The 23463-nt window shown below is 43.8% G+C and overlaps 1 protein-coding gene across 2 annotated transcripts in view; it reads right to left on the minus strand.

Moving 5' to 3' along the window:
• LOC139390021 (uncharacterized) overlaps positions 1–23463 on the minus strand; it is a 41708-nt gene that overhangs the window by 8187 nt on the left and 10058 nt on the right. The window contains exon 2 of one of the 2 annotated variants that reach the window (XM_071137130.1): positions 6–514. In XM_071137130.1, coding sequence (XP_070993231.1) covers positions 6–486 — 481 coding nt within the window. In that variant the 5' untranslated portion in view covers positions 487–514. The remainder of the gene's footprint in view (positions 1–5; positions 515–23463) is intronic. The other variant, XM_071137139.1, reaches the window with a different exon arrangement.

A 23463-nucleotide genomic window follows, 5' to 3' on the forward strand; every position in this document is an offset into this window, starting at 1 on the left:
CTCACATGTGAGCGGCGTCACCATTTTTGGTGGCCTGGACATGTCCATCTTGAGTGGCTCCATTCTGTTCTTCTTGGGGGGAATATTTTTTCTGTCACTAGCGGCCACGTCATCCACATGGGTCTCCTTCTGTGCATCCTCAGGTTGGCCCAGTTCCCACTCTTCAGGAGCAGCAGACTCTAGAGGAACAGCGGATAGTTCAAGAATTATCTCCGTAGAAGCAGTGGGGTCTGAGACACACTCAGAAGCCTCTTCTGTGACAAGTAGCAGTTCACTCATTGGTTGTTCTTCAGTTGCCACTGGTTGTAACCCGGTCTCCATTGGTTGTTCATAAGTTTCCATGTATTGTTCATCCGTTTCCATGTATTGTTCACCTGTAAGTATTGGTTGTTCCTCAACTTCTACTGTTTGTTCAACTGTCTCAACTGGCAGTGTCAAGCGCTCCATGACCAACTTGGTTCCTGCCACGACTGGAGGTTCAACCATGTCTGTAAAACGAATTCCCTGCAGAAGACTGAGAAGTTCAACAACACACACACACAATAAATCTGCATTAGGGTTAAACACAATGGTGTGGAAAACAGTGAATCACACACTACACACTAAAACACTGGCCAAAAGAGACGTTCAAAAGTATTTATGAAAAAAATAATAAATAAAAGACACCGAAACATTATGTGTGCATGTAAAGCAACCGACTCTTAATCTAAGCGAGTATACGCCCTTAAAAAAGGGCCACCCCAAGCTAAGCCTATTGGGTCTGATTCCATGGGAATCATTACATGCTGCTGCATTAATCGACAGCTAGCAGGCAAATGAATAGACACGATATTTGTATGAAAAAGATGTACTCAAAGAGGGGTGGGTAATAGGCTACAAGAATGGTATTTTACATTGCGCTAGAACAGAAAACCAACAAGCCTACAACCAGGGGTACTTTAATGCTACGCAAATGATGGGCCGACTAAACAAGCCAAATAATGATGAGGAACGTTATTGCTCACAACTAACTGGTGTCCATCCAGCATCTTTAATTGTTCGGATGTCTTGCTGCTAGGCTACTGGACAGCTCAGAAACGGCATTGATGAAAGGTATACAAATGGCCTATATTGCGTGGATTTAAAACATTTGCAACGCTCAGCACTACACACAAGCGGCCTTTGTATCGCCGCATGACGGGTGGGTATAATTTGTGGAACGTTCCAACAGGAATCCGTTCCAAAAACTTCGTAAATAACAAGGTTGCCAACAAGCAACGCATACAGAGTCGTATAACAGTAGAATGAGATACCGGGTAGGGAGTGAGCTATGTAACTACGTTTTTCACTCACCACGTTTATTCGGAAAAAATGTCTCTTCGTTCTAGTAGCCTCCACCATTTCTCATTCGTTGGTTTAGTTATTATTTCCGGTGTTCCTGCATTTGCGGGTGAACTCTGATGCGCCTCAATTGGGGAATCGCTGTGGTTGAAATGTAACTAATGACCGCAAGCCCCAGTGTTTTATTAGCTAGGTGGCTTGTACACAATTGTTACCGATGATACTGTATATACCTACTCGTACTACAGAAGCATGCATTGTATTTTGCCAAGTTCTCTCTGTGTTAATCCTTTTCCCCAAATATAGCAGGTAACTTGTGTCTATGTCGATGTTTTTGAGTTCATCTTGCCTAGTTAAATATAGATAAAATAAATTAGAACATGTAAAATATATACTTTGACCTATTTCAGGTAACCCCAAGATGCTTGATTCACCACACCTGCTTTTGAATGACTTTCCAGTTGTTTGTGTTTTACATTCCGACTTTTGAACGTCTGTTTATTGGACATATATATTAGTGTCTAATAAAAAATAGCAACTTATGTAAAGCATCCCATCTGTGTTAAGGTTAAAGTGTGTGTATATATATATATATATATATATGTGTATGTGTGTAGTGTAGGTCTTCTTGATGTCCACTAGGTGTCAGCACAGCTTCAATAATGTCACACCTGGTTCACAACATGTTTTTCATGTGTAACAAATCAAATTGTATTTGTCACATGCGCCGAATACTACATGTGACTACCTTACAGTGAAATGCTGAAATGAAGCCCTTAACCAACAATTTAGTTGTAAGAAAAATGTGTTAAATAAGAAATAAAAGTAACAAATAATTAAAGATCAGCAGTAAAATAAAAATAGCAAGGCTATATACATGGGGTACCGGTGTTCCTTTCAAGTCCAGTGGTGTAAATTACTTAACAAAAATGTATTTAAACTACTCCACTACATTTTGTTTATATCTGTTTTTTTTGTATCTGTACTTTTACTCTCTGTTTCTTTACAACATTCAATTTTACTTCGCCACATTTTTAAAGAAATTCATATATTTTTTACTCCATACAGTTTCCCTGGCACCCAAAAGTACTTTATGCATTTGAATGCTAAGCCGGACAGGAAAATGGTCCAATTCACACACTTATCAAGAGAACATCCCTACTGCCTCTGATCTAGCGGACTCACTAAACACATGCTTCGTTTGTAAATTATGTCTGAGTGTTCCCATGGCTATTTCATAATTAAAAATACAAGAGAATTGTGCTGTCTGGTTTGCTTAATATATGGAAGGTCAAATAATTTATACTTTTACCACTGACACTTAAGTATCTTTTATCAATGAGGTTTACTTAGTATTTTACTGGTTCACTTTTACTTGAGACATTTTCTATTAACATATCTTTACTTTTACTCAAGAATGACAATTGGGTACTTTTTCAACCACTGTTCAAGAAGTTTAGCACCCAATACCCAACATTCACTTGGTGGCTTGAAGTAGGAGTGCTGAACTAGGATCTGTTTAGCATTTGTGAGTAGAATGAATAACATTACTTTGACGGGGTGTGGGGGGTACTGATTCCAGTTCAGCATTCTTAGCCTGAGACATTTCATAAATGCGTACAGAGGAGCACTTTTCTACGATCAGCTTTGCCTAGATCATTCTGAATCAGTTGTCTCTGGAATAACTTTATATGGACAGCGGTGGGTTTGTTTGTAGATCAGCACTCCTTCTCAACACCAGTTGCTGTACCCTAACATTTTATTATCCAATTTCCCTTAATGTCTATGTCCTTCCGGAACCCCACCTCAACATTGTTCTGTCAAGGCAACAAAAGCAAGTTGGCATGCTCTTGAAATGAATTTAACTCACAACCTCTCCTTTGGGAATTCACCACCATATCTACAACTATTTTTAAACTATCTTAACATGTGGCTTTCTTCAGGCGGACCAAGACTAGGAACACTTTTGAATGGTCTACAAAGAATGGCCCCAGGTAAAAGTTGGCTTTTACAGAGTATGTTTGTATTGTTACTCCACAGCATAGTATGCTATCACAACTATCACAACTACTGAAATGACATTTGAAACAAGGTGTCACTTCATTCTTGCTTTTTGATGGGAACTAGCCCCTTTTCCCCTACATACCTCTGGATTGCTCTTTCAGACCCACAAAGGCAACAAGAAAGAAGTTGCTACATTAACTGTTTCTCTGGGATTTGAACTAGGGGGTACATACCTCAAGTTAGCTCTTTCATGACAACAAAAGGCAACATAAAAAAAAATGGCTCTCTAAAGATTTGAACTCTCAAAGTCTGGTTTGGGGAGCAAATGCCATAACCACTACTCTACCAGAGAGACAGACACTCGATGTTAAGGGATACTTCAAAATGCACACATCAAAGACAACATTTCAGAGGTTAGAGAATGGTGTGGGGGCTTGTACTTCTTGGGTCCACCAACCGTTCCTCAATCTTCTTTTGATGACTACAAACAGAGATTATGAATCTTCAAAACCTACACTATAGAATGGATGTGTTTAGGAACAGGGGACGAAATTCGAAAGAGGCGTATTTCCAATTACCAACAAATAGACCCTAGAAATGTTATTCCAAAATCTTAATATTGGAACTTTGGCCCTTCATTTGCCTACTACTGCCTATAAGCTATCATAACACGTGGGTTTTTTCTTGGGGACAAGGTATCGGAACGCTTTTGAATGGTCTACAAAGCATGCCCCTAGGTCAAAGTTGGCTTTTGCAGACAAGGATAATATATTGTTACTCCACGACATAGTACGTTACCACAACTCTTTAAAAGGACATTCTATACAAGGTGTCACTTCAGTCCTTCTATTTGATGGGAACTACCCCTACCCCCCAACAAACCTCAAGTTAGTTCTTTCATGCCAACAAAAGGCAGAATCAAAAATGGCTCTCTAAAAAATGCTCTCTTCAGATTTGAACTCTCAAACTCTGGTTTGGGGAGCAAACACCATCACCACTACTCTACCAGAGAGACAGGGAATTGATGTTAAGGGGTACTTTGAAATGCACACATCAAAGACAACATTTCAGAGGTTATAGAATGGTGTGGGGGCTTGTACTTCTTGGGTCCACCAACCGTTCCTCAATCTTCTTTTGATGACTACAAACATAGATTATGAATCTTCAAAACCTACACTATAGAATGGATGTGTTTAGGAACAGGGGACGAAATTCGAAAGAGGCGTATTTCCAATTACCAACAAATAGACCCTAGAAATGTTATTCCAAAATCTTAATATTGGAACTTTGGCCCTTCATTTGCCTACTACTGCCTATAAGCTATCATAACACGTGGGTTTTTTCTTGGGGACAAGGTATCGGAACGCTTTTGAATGGTCTACAAAGCATGCCCCCAGGTCAAAGTTGGCTTTTGCAGACAAGGATAATATATTGTTACTCCACGACATAGTATGTTATCACAACTCTATTAAAAGGACATTCTGTACAAGGTGTCACTTCAGTCTTTCTATTTGATGGGAACTACCCCTACCCCCCAACAAACCTCAAGTTAGTTCTTTCATGCCAACAAAAGGCAGAATCAAAAATGGCTCTCTAAAAAATGCTCTCTTCAGATTTGAACTCTCAAACTCTGGTTTGGGGAGCAAGCACCATCACCACTACTCTACCAGAGAGACAGGGAATTGATGTTAAGGGGTACTTTGAAATGCACACATCAAAGACAACATTTCAGAGGTTATAGAATGGTGTGGGGGCTTGTACTTCTTGGGTCCACCAACCGTTCCTCAATCTTCTTTTGATGACTACAAACAGAGATTATGAATCTTCAAAACCTACACTATAGAATGGATGTGTTTAGGAACAGGGGACGAAATTCGAAAGAGGCGTATTTCCAATTACCAACAAATAGACCCTAGAAATGTTATTCCAAAATCTTAATATTGGAACTTTGGCCCTTCATTTGCCTACTACTGCCTATAAGCTATCATAACACGTGGGTTTTTTCTTGGGGACAAGGTATCGGAACGCTTTTGAATGGTCTACAAAGCATGCCCCTAGGTCAAAGTTGGCTTTTGCAGACAAGGATAATATATTGTTACTCCACGACATAGTATGTTATCACAACTCTATTAAAAGGACATTCTGTACAAGGTGTCACTTCAGTCTTTCTATTTGATGGGAACTACCCCTACCCCCCAACAAACCTCAAGTTAGTTCTTTCATGCCAACAAAAGGCAGAATCAAAAATGGCTCTCTAAAAAATGCTCTCTTCAGATTTGAACTCTCAAACTCTGGTTTGGGGAGCAAACACCATCACCACTACTCTACCAGAGAGACAGGGAATTGATGTTAAGGGGTACTTTGAAATGCACACATCAAAGACAACATTTCAGAGGTTATAGAATGGTGTGGGGGCTTGTACTTCTTGGGTCCACCAACCGTTCCTCAATCTTCTTTTGATGACTACAAACATAGATTATGAATCTTCAAAACCTACACTATAGAATGGATGTGTTTAGGAACAGGGGACGAAATTCGAAAGAGGCGTATTTCCAATTACCAACAAATAGACCCTAGAAATGTTATTCCAAAATCTTAATATTGGAACTTTGGCCCTTCATTTGCCTACTACTGCCTATAAGCTATCATAACACGTGATTTTTTTCTTGGGGACAAGGTATCGGAACGCTTTTGAATGGTCTACAAAGCATGCCCCCAGGTCAAAGTTGGCTTTTGCAGACAAGGATAATATATTGTTACTCCACGACATAGTATGTTATCACAACTCTATTAAAAGGACATTCTGTACAAGGTGTCACTTCAGTCTTTCTATTTGATGGGAACTACCCCTACCCCCCAACAAACCTCAAGTTAGTTCTTTCATGCCAACAAAAGGCAGAATCAAAAATGGCTCTCTAAAAAATGCTCTCTTCAGATTTGAACTCTCAAACTCTGGTTTGGGGAGCAAACACCATCACCACTACTCTACCAGAGAGACAGGGAATTGATGTTAAGGGGTACTTTGAAATGCACACATCAAAGACAACATTTCAGAGGTTATAGAATGGTGTGGGGGCTTGTACTTCTTGGGTCCACCAACCGTTCCTCAATCTTCTTTTGATGACTACAAACATAGATTATGAATCTTCAAAACCTACACTATAGAATGGATGTGTTTAGGAACAGGGGACGAAATTCGAAAGAGGCGTATTTCCAATTACCAACAAATAGACCCTAGAAATGTTATTCCAAAATCTTAATATTGGAACTTTGGCCCTTCATTTGCCTACTACTGCCTATAAGCTATCATAACACGTGATTTTTTTCTTGGGGACAAGGTATCGGAACGCTTTTGAATGGTCTACAAAGCATGCCCCCAGGTCAAAGTTGCCTTTTGCAGACAAGGATAATATATTGTTACTCCACGACATAGTATGTTATCACAACTCTATTAAAAGGACATTCCAACCGTTCCTCAATCTTCTTTTGATGACTACAAACAGAGATTATGAATCTTCAAAACCTACACTATAGAATGGATGTGTTTAGGAACAGGGGACGAAATTCGAAAGAGGCGTATTTCCAATTACCAACAAATAGACCCTAGAAATGTTATTCCAAAATCTTAATATTGGAACTTTGGCCCTTCATTTGCCTACTACTGCCTATAAGCTATCATAACACGTGGGTTTTTTCTTGGGGACAAGGTATCGGAACGCTTTTGAATGGTCTACAAAGCATGCCCCCAGGTCAAAGTTGCCATCTGCACACAAGGTTAGTAATTTCTCCAAATTAAAGTTTGTTACTCCATGACATAATATCACAATACTATTGAAATTACTTTCTTTACAATGTGACTGGAGTGTTGGACTATTTTTTGGCCCTTCCTCTGACACTGCCTAGTATATACAGTAGGTCCTCGATGGTAGGAAGCTTCTACCCAGTGATGTACTCGCCCGTCAGCAATCAAATTTTATTCATAAATCCTTTACAACATCAGCCGATGTTGAAACCCAGCCTAAAACCCCAAAACAGCAAGCAATGCAGATGCACAGTGGCTAGGAAAAACTCCCTAGAAAGGCAGGAACCTAGGAAGAAACCTAGAGAGGAACCAGGCTATGAGGGGTGGCCAGTCCTCTTCTGGCTGTGCCGGTTGGAGATAACAGTACATGGCCAAACGTTCATATCACCAGCAGGCTCAAATAATAATCACAGTGGTTGTAGAGTGCAACAGGTCAGCACCTCAAGAGTAAATGTCAGGTCCGGGACAAGGTAGCACGTCCGGTGAATACGTCATGGTTCCATAGCTGCAGGCAGAACAGTTCAAACTGGAGCAGCAGCACGATCAGGTGGACTGGGGCCAGCAAGGAGTGATCATGCCAGATAGTCCTGAGGCATGGTCCCAGGGCTCAGGTCCTCCGCGATAGAAGGGAGAGGGAGAGAGTGAATTAGAGGGAGCATACTTAAATTCACACGGGACACCAGATAAGACAGGATAAATACTCCAGGTTTAACTGACTGACCCTAACCCCCCTACACAAACTATTGCAACCTAAATACTGTGGCCCCGTCCGACGATACACCCTTAGTAGCGCCTTACAGTCAGATGCCGAGTAGTTTCCATACCGGGAGGGGATGCAACCGGTAAGGATGCTCTTGATGGTGCAGCGGTATAACTGAGGATCTGGGGACCCATGTTTTCAGTTTCCTGAGGGGTAAAAGGTGTTATCATGCCCTCTTTCACAACTGTGTTGGTGTGTTTGACTATGATAGTTCGTTGGGGATATGGATATCAAGGAACTTGAAACTTTCAACTTCTCCACTTCAGACCTGTCCATGTTAATGGGGTTCTATTCTGCCCTCCTTCTCCTATAGTCAACAATCAGCTCCTTTTGTCTTGCTCACGTTGAGGGCAAGGTTCTCTTTGCACCACACTGCCAGGTCTCTTACCTCCTCCCTATAGGCCGTCTCATCGTTGTCGGTGATCATGCCTAACACTGTTGTCATCAGCAACCGTAATGGTGTTGGAGTTGTGCTTTGCCATGCAGTCATGGGTGAACAGGGAGTACAGGAGGGGACTAAGCACCCACCTCTGAGTGGCCTTAGTGTTAAGCATCAGCGTGGCAGATGTGTTGTTGGCTACCCTTACCAACTGGGGGCTGCCCGTCAGGAAGTCCAGGATCCAGTTGCAGAGACAGGTGTTTAGTACCAGGATCCTTTGCTTAGTGATCAGCATTGTTGGCACTATGCTGTTGAACGCTGAGCTATAGTCAATTAACAGCATTCTGGGCCTCCCAGGTGGCGCAGTGGTTAAGGGTGCTGTACTGCAGCGCCAGCTGTGCCATCAGAGACCCTGGGTTCGTGCCCAGGCTTTGTCGTAACTGGCCTCGACCGGGACGTCTGTTGGGCGACGCATAATCGTCCGGGTTTGGGAGGGCTTGGTCGGTAGGGATGTCCTTGTCTCATCGCACACCAGCGACTCCTGTGGCGGGCTGGGCGCAGTGCGCGCTGACCAAGGTTGCCAGGTGCACTGTGTTTCCTCTGACACATTGGTGCGGCTGGCTTTCGGGTTGGCTGCGCGCTGTGTTAAGAAGCAGTGCGGGCTAGGTTGGGTTGTGTATCAGAGGACGCATGACTTTCAACCTTTTCTCTCCCGAGCCCCTACGGGAGTTGCGATGAGACAAGACAGTAGCTACTACGAAATTGGGGAGAAAAAGGGGTAAAATAAACAAATATATATATATTTTTTAAAAACAGAATTCTCACAGAGGTTATCCTTTTCTCCAGGTGTGAATAGGTAGTGTGGAGTGCAATAGAGATTGCATCATCTGTGGATCTGTTGGGGCAGTATGCCAATTGGAGTGGGTCTAGGGTTTCCGGCATGATTGCTTGATGTGAGCCATTACCAGCCTTTCAAAGGACTTCATGGCTATCAATGTGAGTGCTACGGGGCGCTAATCATTTAGGCAGGTTACCTTTGCTTTCTTCGGCACAGGGAATATGTTGGTCTGTTTGAAATATGTAGGTATTACAATCTCGGTCAGGGAGAGGTTGAAAATGTCAGTGAAGACACTTGCCTGATAATCAGTCTGGCCCGTGGCTTTAGGAATGTTTACCTGTTTAAAGGTCTTGCGCACATCGCCTATGGAGAGCCTGATCACACATTCTTCTGGAACAGCTGGTGCTCTTGTGCATGCTTCAGTGTTGCTTTGCTCGAAGCGAGCATAAAATGCTTTTAGCATTTTTTTAGCAATTCTAGTAGGCTTTCGTCACTGAGCAGCTTGTGGCTGGGTGTCCCTTTGTAGTCATGAATATTTTCCAAGCCCTTCCACATCCAACAAGCATCAGAGCAGGTGTAGTAGGATTCAATCTTAGTCCTGTATTAACGCTTCAGGACAAGTCTCTGAATTTCCTTGAGTGGGCCAGCCAGAACCCTGACTTGAATCCAATCTAACATTTCTGGAGAGACCTGTAAATAGGTGTGCAGCAAAACTCTCCATCGAACTTCACAGATCTTGAGAGGATCTACAGAGAAGAATGGGAGAAACTCCCCAAATACAGCTGTGGCAAGCTTGTAGCCTCAGACCCAAGGCTGTAATAGCTGCCAAAGCTGTTTCAACAAAGTATTGAGTAAAGGGTCTGAATAGTTATGTAAATGTAATCACATTTTGATTTAATAAATTGGAGTTCCTTTCTAAATGTCACACCCTGATCGGTTTCACCTTTCTCGTGATTGTCTCCACCCCATCCAGGTGTCACTTATTATCCCTAGTGTATATATCCCTGTCTCTGTGCCAGTTTGTCTTGTATGCTTTTCAAGGCAACCAGCATTTTCTCTTGCTCCTGCTTCTATTCTCTTTCGCTAGTCCTCACTTTTTTTGCCTTGCCTGTTTTCTGGACTCTGTACCCGCCTGCCTGACCATTCTGCCTGCCCTGACCTCGAGCCTGGCTGCCACTCTGTACCTCCTGGACTCTGAACTGGTTGACATTTTGCCTGTCCACGACCATTTTCTTGCCCTTTTGGATTGTTGAATAAATATCAAGACTCAAACCATCTGCCTCCCATGTCTTCATCTGGGTCTCACCTTGTGCTCTTATACTAAACCTGCTTTTGCTTTGACATTGTCCGCTATTGTGTGTAGATTGATAAGAGAAAACCAATGTAATCAATTGTAGAAGGCTGTAACGTAACAAAATGTCAAACAAGTCAAGGGGTCTGAATACTTTCCGAAGCACAGTAACCATATACTTTTTAACCATATAGTTAAAATCAGAAATGGTAGGTTGAGACTAATACAGTCAGGATAGTGTAACTTATCCCATCATACCCAAGATATTTAGTACAGTCTTCCAATACATTAATCAAGAGTCAATGCCTTTATACCATTATGGTAGTGAAGGCTTTTTACTGCCACTGATGGTAAACACCAACTGTGTGTCCAAATTCCTTTTCATCAAGATAATGGTTAACGTTCTTTGTAGAAGTTGCAGAAAGGAAAATACGTACTGTAGCTATGTAGGCTTCCTGCAGGCTACCAATTTTCACACAAAAAAAACACACAATAGGTTGTTTTTTAAATTCAAAATTAAACGAGCATGTGCATTTCTCTAAGAACCTAGGAGGTACATTTCAGTCATAACTGGATAAAAAAAAAAAAGAAAAAAAGTGACCTGAAATCCACTATCATTCGCTTATGCCAGCTTAACCATAACCCATCCATACAGCTGTAGTAGGATGTCCCTTGGGGGCATCCGTACCTATGTAGGACATGCAATAAACAGGCTGGAGCTAGAACCTCGTGGTCGCGCGTCTTTATTTTAGATCATACTACACAGTTCAGTATTGCAATAGTATGAAATTATCGGGGTACTGTTACTTTAATTAGATTTGACTATATAAAAAAATACCCTACAAGTAAAAGTATATAATTGACAAAGTACTGAGTAAAAATTGTTTGAAAAATCCAATATGCCTTTGATATTTTGTAAAATTTTCTGTTACCTTAATATTTTTACACATTACCTTTTCTTTGAATATAAGGGAGAAGTAGCAAATGTGCTGTAGGAAGTAATTTAATTGGTTGCAACAAAGGCACATCTGTGTGGGCATTTTTTTTAACCTAATTTCTATCAGCATGTTAAATGCACAACCAGAGTTAAACAAATTCGAGACCACCTTTACTCCACACACAGAGACGCGTACAAAGCCCTACACTTGGCAAATCTTACCATAATTATCAGGTATGAAGGTAAGACCCAGATGCAGACCACGTCGAATAAACAATAGTTTAATACTCAAACAGGGGCAAGCAATAGTAACTTTAGTTAACTCTACCTACATGAACATACTACCTCAATTGGTGACCGCGCACATTCACTCTGTACCAGCACCCCCCTGTATATATATTGTAATTTTTTTAATGCTGCTCTTTAATTACTTGTATCTATTATACTTATCTGTATTTGTTTTAACTGCACAGTTGGTTAGGGGACATAAGTAAGCATTTTACTGTAAGGGCCAATCGGGCTCTCCTGATCCTGGTTTGCTCGCTCCGACTTGCCATTGGACTGGGGGTGGAACCCAGAGGACAGGCTGGCCAACGACACAATGAGGGCGCAGAATGCCTTCCAGACCCGGGATGACAACTGAGGCCTCCGGTTGGAGACCAGGTCCAGCGGCAGTCCATGAATCCGGAAGACATGCTACACCATGGGCTGGGCCGTCTCCTTGGCCAAGGGGAGTTTGGGGAGAGGAATGAAGTGTGCGGCTTTGGAAAACCGGTCGACCAGTGTTGCCCTCAGACGGGAGGGTGGGGGGTCAGAGACCCGTGACAAAATCCAGGGATATGTTGGACCAGGGGTTGTGAGGGTGACAGGCTAAACTGGAGGATTTGGCCCACTCCAGGACCGCGGATTGGACAGCGTTAGACACGAACATCTGGTTCTTGACACCCCCTCCCAGGTTTCGGCTAGGACTGCTGCGCCTCCCGGACCTGTTCCCCTATACCCCAGCTGAGTGCCGTCACCAGGCAAGAGGAAGGAAGGATTGTCTCGGGCTCTGGGTGGTAGCCTTGGGGTTATAGCGGAGAGACAAAACATCCGGCTTGATGTTCTTGGACCCCGGCCGGTAGGAGGGGGAAAAGTTGAACTGGGTAAACAGCCCCCATTTCGCTTGCCTGGAGGTCAAGCGATTAGCGGAGCGGAGCTACTACAGATTTTTTTGTTGTCTGTACACACAATGAACAGATGCTCCTCCTCTTTAAGCCAGTGCCTCCATTGCCATCTTCTCTGCTAGAAGCTCCCGATTCCCCACATCATAATTCCTCTGTGGCGTTGAGGTGGTGGGAGAAGGCGGCGCAGGGATGCAACTTCCAATCCAGGGCAGAACATTGCGACAGAACAGTCCCCACTCCGACATCAGAAACATCTTCCTTCACCACAAACTAACAGGAAGGGTCCGGATCAACCAACATCAGAACTGTGGTGAAGCGCTATTTCAGGTCCCGGAATAGCCGGTCAGCTGCCGTGGACCACGTGAACTGAACCTTGGTAGAGGTGAGGGCAGACAGGGGAAGGCAAGGGTGCTGTAATCCCAGATAAAGTGGCGATAAAAGTTGGCTAACCCCAGGAGGTGTTGGTGGAGTGGTGGAGCGATGGAAATCGCTCCAGAATGCGCTGGAGATCCTGCTGGACATGGAGCATGTGTTCATGGGGGGAGCGGGAGAAGACAAGGATGTTATCAAGGTAGACGAAGACAAACCGATTCAGCATGTCACGGATAACATCATTCACCAGAATGTGGACCACAGCAGGGGAGTTGGTGATGCTAAAGTGCATGAACAGATATTGTTAGTGGGCGCTGGCCGTGTTGAAAGCAGTCTTCCACTTGTCCCCCTCTCGTCCCCCTCTCGTATCCCCACCAGGTGGTAGGCGTTTCGTAGATCCAGCTTGGAGAATACAGTTGCCACCTGGAAAGGCTCGAAGTCCGAGGAAATGAGTGGTGGCAGATATCGGTTCTTAACAGTAATGTCATTGAGTCCCCTGTAGTCAATGCACGGGGGCAGGGTCTTGTCCTTCTTCTCCACGAAGAACAAGCCTGCGCCAGTGGGAGAGGGATGGATAAATCCTGTAGCTAGAGAGTCCCTAATGTAGTTCTTCATAGCCTTCGTCTATGGTCCCGACAATGAGTACAGACGTTCCCGGTGCGGTGCTAGGAAGAAGGTCAATCCCGTAGTCATAGGAGCAGTGCTGCGGAAGGGAAGTGGGCCGGGACTTGTTCAAAAGCTCCCAGAGATCCTGGTACTCCGCGTGAATGGCGGAGAGGTCCGTAACCACCTACAAGGACCCAGGAAGCCTTCCCGGGGGAAGTTGTGCAGAATTCAGACAATGGTCATGGCAGAACGGACTCCAGGCCATGATAGCACCGGTAGACCAGTTGATGAGTGGATTGTGCCGTTTGGCCCAGGAGAATCCCAAAGCAGGAACTGAATGGTATCGCTGTGATTCCCTGACACCCGTAGGTTGATGAGTGGTGTTATCATGACCCAACCTACAGAGCACCTGTTCAACGGTCAAACATCAATGGGAATAAATAGTGGCTGAGTAGGGATGTTCAACTCGGAAGCTAGTGTGGGCTTCAAAAAGCTCTCATCGACCCCAGAGACAATGAGGACCCTGTCACATCTGCTCCTGCTATGCCCTCTGGTGTTCATCTGGTTTCTTCTTGAACTGCAGTTACTCTCCCATTCACTCTCTCTCTCTGTGTATGATTGTGTGGTTGGAGAGAGGTGTGCTGAGTCAGATCCCTACCAGCTACAACTTGTTTCATAATCAAGACCTCTACAAATACTCAGTCCTGCCACTTCCACTCTGCCAGATCGAGATCTCTGCTCAGTCAGTGCATGATTCTAGCCATTTATGATTACTCAAGATACCCTGCCTGGTCTTTTACCGGATACGAGGACACAAAATTACCAAAAGGCCCTCTATATAGACAACTCTTTGTGCGGATCCTGTGTTGACGTTTCACTGGCAACAGCCCAGCCCTGCCTAGTTGTATGGACTCGGGAAACAGGGTTTTTGCCCTCGTCGGTGACAATCGAGGAAGTTCGGGAACTCTCGGGTGCTGGCCACGGGATATTCAGGGACTTCCAGGATGACTCGGAGGCGAGGTCGAATCCCTGAAGGTGTGAATGAAATCAAACTTCCTCTCCATCTGACGTTCCGCAATCCCCCATCGATGCGCATTGTCAAAGTGATGAGAGAGAGTCAAGATCAAGTGTCAAGTGGGTAACTCCCCAGCAGCAAGCTCGTCCTTTACCTCCTCCGAGACGCCATGCAGGAACATGTCAAACAGTGCTTCCGGGTTCCATGAACTCTTCGCTGCCAACATGCGGAAATCCACTGCATATTCGGCCACCCTGCGGGCATTCTACCGGAGCTGAATTAGCTTACAGGCAGCTTCTCTCCTGGAGAACGGGGCATCAAAAACCTTCCTCACCTCTCCCACAAACCCCTCCAGGCTCACGCATATGCCTGGCTACTGTTCCCATACAGCGGTAGCCCAGGTGAGAGCCCTTCCAGACATCAACGTAATGAGGTAGGCTATTTTGGAGCGAGCCGGGGGGAAGGAGGGCTGAAGCTCGAAAATGAGGGCACACTAGGCTAAAAATGTCCGACAGGTGCTCGGCTCTCCATTAAAGCGTTCTGGAGTAGGTAACCTGGGGTTCCCAGGAAGGTAGAGTGGCCGGTGCTGCTAAACGTCGAGTTACTGAGGAGCGGTGGGGTTACCCCCGTGGCAGGCTGCCCTCCAGAGAACCCGCAGATTTGCTCTAGCAGCATGTCCAACACCCGGGTATGGCTGGTCAGCAACCATAGGTGGGTCAATAGTACCAGATGGCAGGCAGGTTCAGGGTAAGGGTAGGCAGAGATCAGAAATCAAAATGGAAGCAAGAGGCAGGCAGAGTGTTCAGGTAGGCAGAGTGTTCAGGCACAGGGTCAGGCAGAGTGGTCAGGCAGAGTGTTCAGGCACAGGGTCAGGCAGTGTTCAGGTAGGCAGAGTGGTCAGGCACAGGGTCAGGCAGAGTGGTCAGGTAGGCAGAGTGGTCAGGCACAGAGGCAGGCAGAGTGGTCAGGCACAGGGTCAGGCAGAGTGTTCAGGTGGGCAGGCACAGGGTCAGGCAGAGTGGTCAGGCACAGGGTCAGGCAGAGTGGTCAGGTAGGCAGAGTGGTCAGGCAGATTGTTCAGGTAGGCAGAGTGGTCAGGCAGATTGTTCAGGTAGGCAGAGTGGTCAGGTGGGCATGCTAAGGGTCAACACCAGTGGGTCGAGAAAAAGAGACTTTGAAAAAGCCTGGGGCTGAGACACAAAACGCTGATTGACCTGACAAACAAGACAAACTGGCAGAAACAGAGAACACAGGTATAAATACACAGGGGCTAATGGGGAAGATGGGTGACACCTGGAGGGGTGTGGAGACAAATCACAAAGACAGGTGAAATAGATCAGGGTGTGATGATACTACTATCAACCTTTTTTTCTATTTACAAGCAAAAATGAAGCACCAGTGACTCGTCTATAATTTTTTTTGAGTCATACTACACCAGTTCTGACGCTCTTCGGATGTGGCAGGGCTTGCAAACTATTACACTACAAAAAGGAAGCACACCCGAGAGCTGCCCAGTGACACAAGCCTACCAGACAAGCTAAATAACTTGTGCTCGCATCGAAGCAAGTAACACTGAAACATTCATGAGAGGATCAGCTGTTCCGGACGACTGTGTGATCACGCTCTCTGCAGCCGATGTTAGTAAGACCTTTAAACAGGTCAACATTCACAAGTCCGCAGGTCCAGACGGATTACCAGGACGTTTACTCTGAGCATGCGCTTACCAAATGGCAAGTGTCTTCACTGACATTTACAACCTCTTCCTGTCAACCTCTTCCTGTCTATAATATCAACATGTTTCAAGCAGACAACCATAGTCCCTGTGCCCAAAAACACTAAGGTAACCTGCCTAAATGACTACCCACCCGTAGCGCTCACGTCTGTAGCCATGGAATGCTTTGAAAGGCTTGTCATGGCTCACATTATTAACACCATTATCCCAGAAACCCTACACCCACTCCAATTTACATACTGCCCCAACAGATCCACAGATGAGACTCTGTAACTGGATCCTGGACTTCCTGACGGGCAGCCCCCAGGTGGGGACGGTAGGTAACAACACATCCGCCACACTGATCTTTAACACTGGGTCCCCTCAAGGGTGCATGTTCAGTCCCCTCCTGTACTCTGTTCACTCATGACTGCACAGCCAGGCACGACTCCAACACCATCAAGTTTGCTGATGACAACAGTGGTAGGCCTGATCACCGACAATGATGAGACAGCCTATAGGGAGGAGGTCAGAGACCTGACCGTGTGGGGCGAAGACAACGTCTCCCTCAACATGAGCAAGACAAAGGAGATGATTGTTGTCTACAGGAAAAGGATGACCGAGCATGCACCCATTCTCATCGATGGGGCTGTAGTGGAGCAGGTTGAGAGCTTCAAGTTCTTTGGTGTCCACATCACCAACAAACTAGAATGGTCCAAACACACCAAGACAGTCGTGGAGAGTGCGACAAAACATATTCCCACTCAGGAGACTGAAAAGATTTAGCATGGGTACTCAGATCCTCAAAAGGATTTACAGCCTTACCATCGTCAGCATCCTGACGGGTTGCATCACTGCCCTGTATGGCAACTGCTCGACCTGGCTTTATAAATCTATAAAGCGTGTCTGGCGTGTCTGTCTATAAATGGAAAAATACATTTTAACATTTAGACCAATCGATTGGTGGAAAGAACAGGAAGACTAAGTCAACCCAGATTTTATTTCCCGTCGGGGACATCCCTAAAATCTGCTGTAGTTGTAAATCTTTTACACCTCTGGACATTATAGATTTGACACAGTATCAACCCAATAGTAGCCTTGGTGTGCAGGTTTTCAATTGTGGCAGGGTGGGCACATCCATTGTAAGGCAGGATTCTCCATGTGTTGATGGTAAATGCTGATGGATACCCCAGCACAGGTGGTGTGGTACCAACTGGAGCATGTGGAGCACTCCATCTGTGAAAGTACATGTCAATCAGGCCATTGATTCCATTATATGATGTCACAGCTGAAAGGATAGCTCAGCAATCCACAATTTGGTTTGTTTAACTAGCCACTGCCATTTCATTTTAGATTAAATCATTGACCCACAATCCATTCAAGAGATGATGTAGCCATGAATGTGGCGAAGAGGGGAAATTACAATTAGCCTTTGTTGGCAGTGGCTTGTTAAAAAAACTGAAGATTGAAGTCACTACCTGCTTTAAATGTAAGAAAACATTTAAATTAGTAAAATGACTTATCCATCCCTTTAAGGTTATGAACATATATTTACTACCAAACTCAACACCCCCTTAGACCACAGTAATAGAAAGACCACAGCAATTGCCTATGGCCATTGTTCATAGTGCAATGGAAATGTTTTGGGCCCTTCAAACATTGAAAGGTAAAAGTTCTTAGAGAATTGTCATGTCAACTGTGTGAGGAGTTGCAATGCAAACTCACCCAGTCTCCCCCCTCATCTGTTGCACAGAAACTGCAGTAGAGTTTCCTGTTAAGTTCTGAAAGAATAAAGGAAGCATGTCAGCTATATCACATAATGCCTTAGGATGAAAAACTATATACAGTTATTGGCAAATATATGGTCACCTTCACAATTTTCTTAAATAAATTTGTAATTTCTTCTACAAAATACAAAAATGTTTAGGTGGATTTGAGAAGTTGTCGGGCTTTGCGCCTTTCAGCAGTGGGGTCTTTGTTTACCAACAACCAAATGAATTAGAAGAAAATAACAACCTCCCTACAATCAAACATGGGGAGGTTATGTTAGGTTATAGGCTACTGAGGAATTATAATGTGGTCGGTCAGCTACTTTGACATCCATGTAGGCTGAAACTACAACTAAATGTTGCCAAGTTCAAACATGTAAGGTAAAACAATAGTGCTATCGAACATTATTAATAGTCTATTAAAGTGGGGTCAGGACAATGTAGCAACAGTAAATGAGATAATGCAGCATTGACTTGGGCTTGGGCTGCTGGCCTGTATCACCTTATTTCACACGGTAATGACACAAAGAGCAGTGTATGATGTAGACGAGGCTACAAGTCTTCAGCGTTACATTGTCAGATTGAAAAAAAGGGATAGACAATCTCACCTTTGTCCAGGATCTCTTTGGCCACCTCCATTCTGGCACCACCGATGTTAACATGCATTGGGACAGTTGGGTCACTTAGTGCCTTCTCCCTCTGCATTAACTCTCTGGCCATCTAGGTAGTACATAAAGGACAGACAATGGGATAAATATGTCTACTATCTATAGGGCCATTGGGAAATATAAGATCGTGTGAAAGCAGGCCTCCAACTGCCTTGTCATCCTAACAATAATCATCTTATTCATTGTGATAATCTTACTTTGGAAAACCTTTGTTGCTTGGCTGCAATCATGAAAACAAGGCAGCACACTGGTGATGTTGAAGCTCCACTGATTTGATGATATTACACCAACATTTAATTTAGAGTTTATCACATAGCAACCAAGTTCTCTATTGACCTGGGTCATATTCATTAGTGGACACCATAGCACATCGGTTAGCAACAGAAGAAAATTGTTTCTAAACATTTTCTTAGGCGTGCACATGACAGGTGTGCAATGTATACTAATTTGTTATGCTAATCTAATCCTTTCAATGGAATGACTTTGGCTAAACCCTCAAAGATCTCTTAATGTGGGTGCATTTGCTTTTGACTCACTTTTGGGTGGCCTACCATTAAGGGTTACGCACAGTTTTCTAACATAACAGATTTCCCTACTGATTTATCCTGGGACCTATTTAGCATACGAACTCACCAGCAACACATAAACTCCACAATTGTAGCTGTCGCTTTGCTTGGTGTGCGGTATTGTCGACGCCTGCCAGGGAACATTGCTGAAAACAGATTCTGTCCCAGTTCTGCGGGTTCGTTCATCAAACCAGTCTCTGTTTGGGGAGGAAAACATTCATACACCTGCATAACACATGAATGGCTGCTCATGAATGAAAATGGGATGGCTTAACTGAAATCAATAATGCTTTATAATTCTCTTCATAGCATACAACATTCATAACATGAACACATAGGCTAATTAAGTCAATATGCAACCGGACCATAAATGTAAAAGTAGCCTCAATATTGACAACTCAACTTAACTTGTATGCCGGATATTGGATAAATGGTCCAACAATTTTTGCCTGACCATACAATAGATGTACTCAGTTGTGGAATAGTACTGGGGTGGAGAAATCAGAATTAGCTAAGTAACATAGATCATTAAGATGCCTTATCTGCAGAACATGCTTATATAATTGAACTATTGAACTCATCATTAGAATATCTCCTTTCCGAATCTGGTGTTGGCAGCTGCACTGCAGCTCCTCAGTCACCTTTGGCCCAGAGAGGGGAGAAGTCAGGCTTGTCTTTCACATGTCCCCGTTGCAATGCAGAATATCAGCAAGGAATATGGCAAAAAGGAGGTAAGAAGGAAACATTGCTTCCATATGTGAACATTGCATCCTTCCCTCATGCTGCCAACATACCCTCGTAAAACTGACCATCCTACCGATCCTCGACTTCAGCGATGTCATTTACAAAATAGTCTCCAACCCTCTACTCCACAAATTGGATGCAGTCTATCACAGTGCCATCTGTTTTGTCACCAAAGCCCCATATATCACCCACCACTGTGACCTGTATACCCTTGTTGGCTGGCCCTCGCTTCATACTCGTTGCCAAACCCACTGGCTCCAGGTCATCTAAAAGTCTCTGCTAGGTAAAGCCCCGCCTCATCTCAGCTCACTGGTAACCATAGCAGCACCCACAGCACGCACTCCAGCAGGTAAATCTTACTAGTGACTCCCAAAGCCAATTATTCCTTTGGCCGCATTTCCTTCCAGTTATCTGCTGCCAATGACTGGAACGAACTGCAAAAAATAAATCACTGAAGCTGGAGACTCATATCTCCCTCTATCCCTCTAACTTTAAGCACCAGTGTCTCTACTTGCACATTCATCTTCTGCACATCTACCATTCCAGTGTTTAATTGCTATATTGTAATTACTTCGTCACCATGGCCTATTTATTGCCTTACCTCCCTTATCCTACCTCATTTGCACATGCTGTATATAGACTTTTTGTACTGTATGTTTGTTTATTCCATGTGTAACTCTGTTGTTGTATGTGTGGAACTGCTTTGATTTCTTGGTCAGGTCGCAGTTGCAAATGAGAACTTCTCAGCTAGCATACCCGGTTAATAAAAGGTGAAATAAAAAAAAACATTAAAAAAAATTTGCTAACCATGTAAAGGGATGGCCTAAGTCATGGGAAACCAATCACTTGTCTCCAGGATGCTGACCTTCTAGGCAGAGTTTAAAAAAAAGCCATCTCTGTCCAGTGTCTGTTATTTTCCCCATCTTAATCTTTTATTTTTATTGGCCAGTCTGAGATATGGCTTTTTCTTTGCAACTCTGCCTAGAAGGCCAGCATCCCGGAGTCACCTCTTCACTGTTGATGTTGAGACTGGTGTTTTGCGGCTATTATTTAATGTAGTTGCCAGTTGAGGACTTGAGGCGTCTAGTTTGACAAACAATGTACTTGTCCTCTTGCTCAGTTGTGCGCCTCCCACTCCTCTTCTATTCTGGTTAGAGACCGTTTGCGCTGTTTTGTGAAGGGAGTAGTACACAGCGTTGGACGAGATCTTAAGTTTGTCAATTTGTTCGATGGAATAGCCTTCATTTCTCATAGACTGATGACTTTCTGTAGAAAGTGCTTTTTTTCTGGCCTTTTTGTACCTGTAATCGAACCCACAAAGGCTGATGCTCCAGATACTCAACTAGTCTAAAGGAGGACAGTTTTATTGCTTCTTTAATCAGAACAACAGTTTTCAGTTGTGCTAACATAATTCCAAAAGGGTTTTCTAATTATCAATTAGCCTTTTAAAATGATAAACTTGGATGAGCTAACACAACGTGACATTGGAACACAGTAGTGAAGGTTGCTGATAAAGAGCCTCTGTACGCCTGTGTAGATATTCCATACAAAATCTGCTGTCTCCAGCAACAAAAGTTATTTCCAACATTAACAATGTGTTTGATAAATTTGATGTTATTTTATGTCAAAATATTTTCTTTCAAAAACAATGACATTTTATAGTGACCCCAAACTTTGGAACGGTAGTATAGTTTAAGTATAACTTATGTATAACTTATGTCAGCAAACCAGAAGGCAAGATTCTAGTTTTTTAGAATTTACAGTGCAAGAAGCACACGCCAACACTCAGACATAATTTACAAACAAAACGTGTGTAGTGAGTCCGCCAGATCAGAGGCAGTAGTTTGAATGGGACAATTTCTGTCCTGCTCAGCATTCAAAATGTAACGGTTTTGGTGTCAGGGAAAATGTATATGGAGTAAAAACGACATATCTTTAGGAATGTAGTAAAGTAATAGTGGTAAAAAAAAATGTATATACCAATGTAAGGTACAGATACCCCTAAAAACTATTTTTACACCCCTGGATTGACCATACCTGATGTGCTTCACCAGGTTCTCGCTCATATGGCTCTCTGTGTTAGGGGAACCAGTAGGGTCCAGGACAATGGCAGAGTGGGTCCTGCGATTGACATACTAAACAAACACAAGTGGTAATTCCAAGTCAGTATATCAAAATGGCCTCAAACATAACATATTCAAGAATAGTACTGTCTAATCTCTCACTAAAATGGTAAATCTTGTAGAGCTTACCAAGAGTATCCAGTGGTAGTTTCCCACGTTGCAAACGCCAATCAAGCAACTGTGCTGCTCCAGATTGGTCTACAGGAATAGGAGTGAAGATGCATCTATACGGTGTGCCAGGCAATCTTTTGTCAGGAAGGTGGCAGCTCTACCTACATTGACCCGTCTAGCCTCTTATTTAGAAACATGACAAAAAAATAACTCTGCGGACATGCCTTTACCTTTGACAAGGTGTTCTTGCGCATCGCCACCTTATCCCCATGCAGGATAATCCCTGCCACAAAGTGATCCACAATAAAAACATCCTTCTCCACTTGAATGTCAACCCTCTTCAGTTGGAGGTAGAAGTCAATTACCTAAAGCAGAATGGCATATGGTTGGTCAAAGTTCACATGATGCTCAGGCAATAGTCACCTCAGTCAACAACTCTAATTGTACTTTATACCAACTGCACGCATGGAAATTTCATACAATTCAACCATAACATGTGGGGGAGCTTAACATACCTCCCCACTAAGCCACTCATTGGGCTTCAATGTAAGGAAGTCATGGAGGTGCAGGATGGCAGCGGATCCCTCCAACAAAAATCGTGCGGTTGCCCTGTCCACTCCATCCGAAGACATTGCCCACAGTTGCTTCACCTACACAAACAAATTTTGGCCATCAAAAATGGGGTCCAAACTGCCTGAGTGTACAGATGCGATCAACATGCAGTAGGTAAACATGCAGAATATAACAAAAACAGACACATTCCACTTACTCTATTCTCCAATTCATCATCCCTGCTGGGGTGTTTCTCAGACAGAGACTGTTGGAATTGGTCACCCTATTGAATAATGGTTACAGTTCAGTTTGGGACAGATCAGCATTTTGTCTTCACGTATATACATTAAACCCATGAGGATCACATGGCTTCGTAAAAATGCTTACCATTTTAACATACCCAAATAAGAAATGTAACTAAATAGCAACACATAAGACCGACCTGTTGATGAACGGTCGATTGCTCTTCCTGTTGTTTGGTGCCCGTCTGGACATGCTCCTTGGTGGCACACTTATGGCCAGAGCGTTTTGCGGCCAGATGCCTTGTCCTCAGCTTTATTGGCATAGGACTGTCCACACTTCCGCCAATGGCCAGTACAGCTGCCAGTCGGTGGACACACCTCTGGGCACTGTCAGATGCAGAGCAGGAACACGTCTCCGTTGGCAACAGAGTAACCACATGCTGCTTGTCTGAGAAGCCCTGGTAGAGGAACGATTTGGTGCTTGGCA

The sequence above is a fragment of the Oncorhynchus clarkii genome, chromosome 3, assembly GCF_045791955.1.
Source record: "Oncorhynchus clarkii lewisi isolate Uvic-CL-2024 chromosome 3, UVic_Ocla_1.0, whole genome shotgun sequence".
Taxonomy (NCBI): domain Eukaryota; kingdom Metazoa; phylum Chordata; class Actinopteri; order Salmoniformes; family Salmonidae; genus Oncorhynchus; species Oncorhynchus clarkii.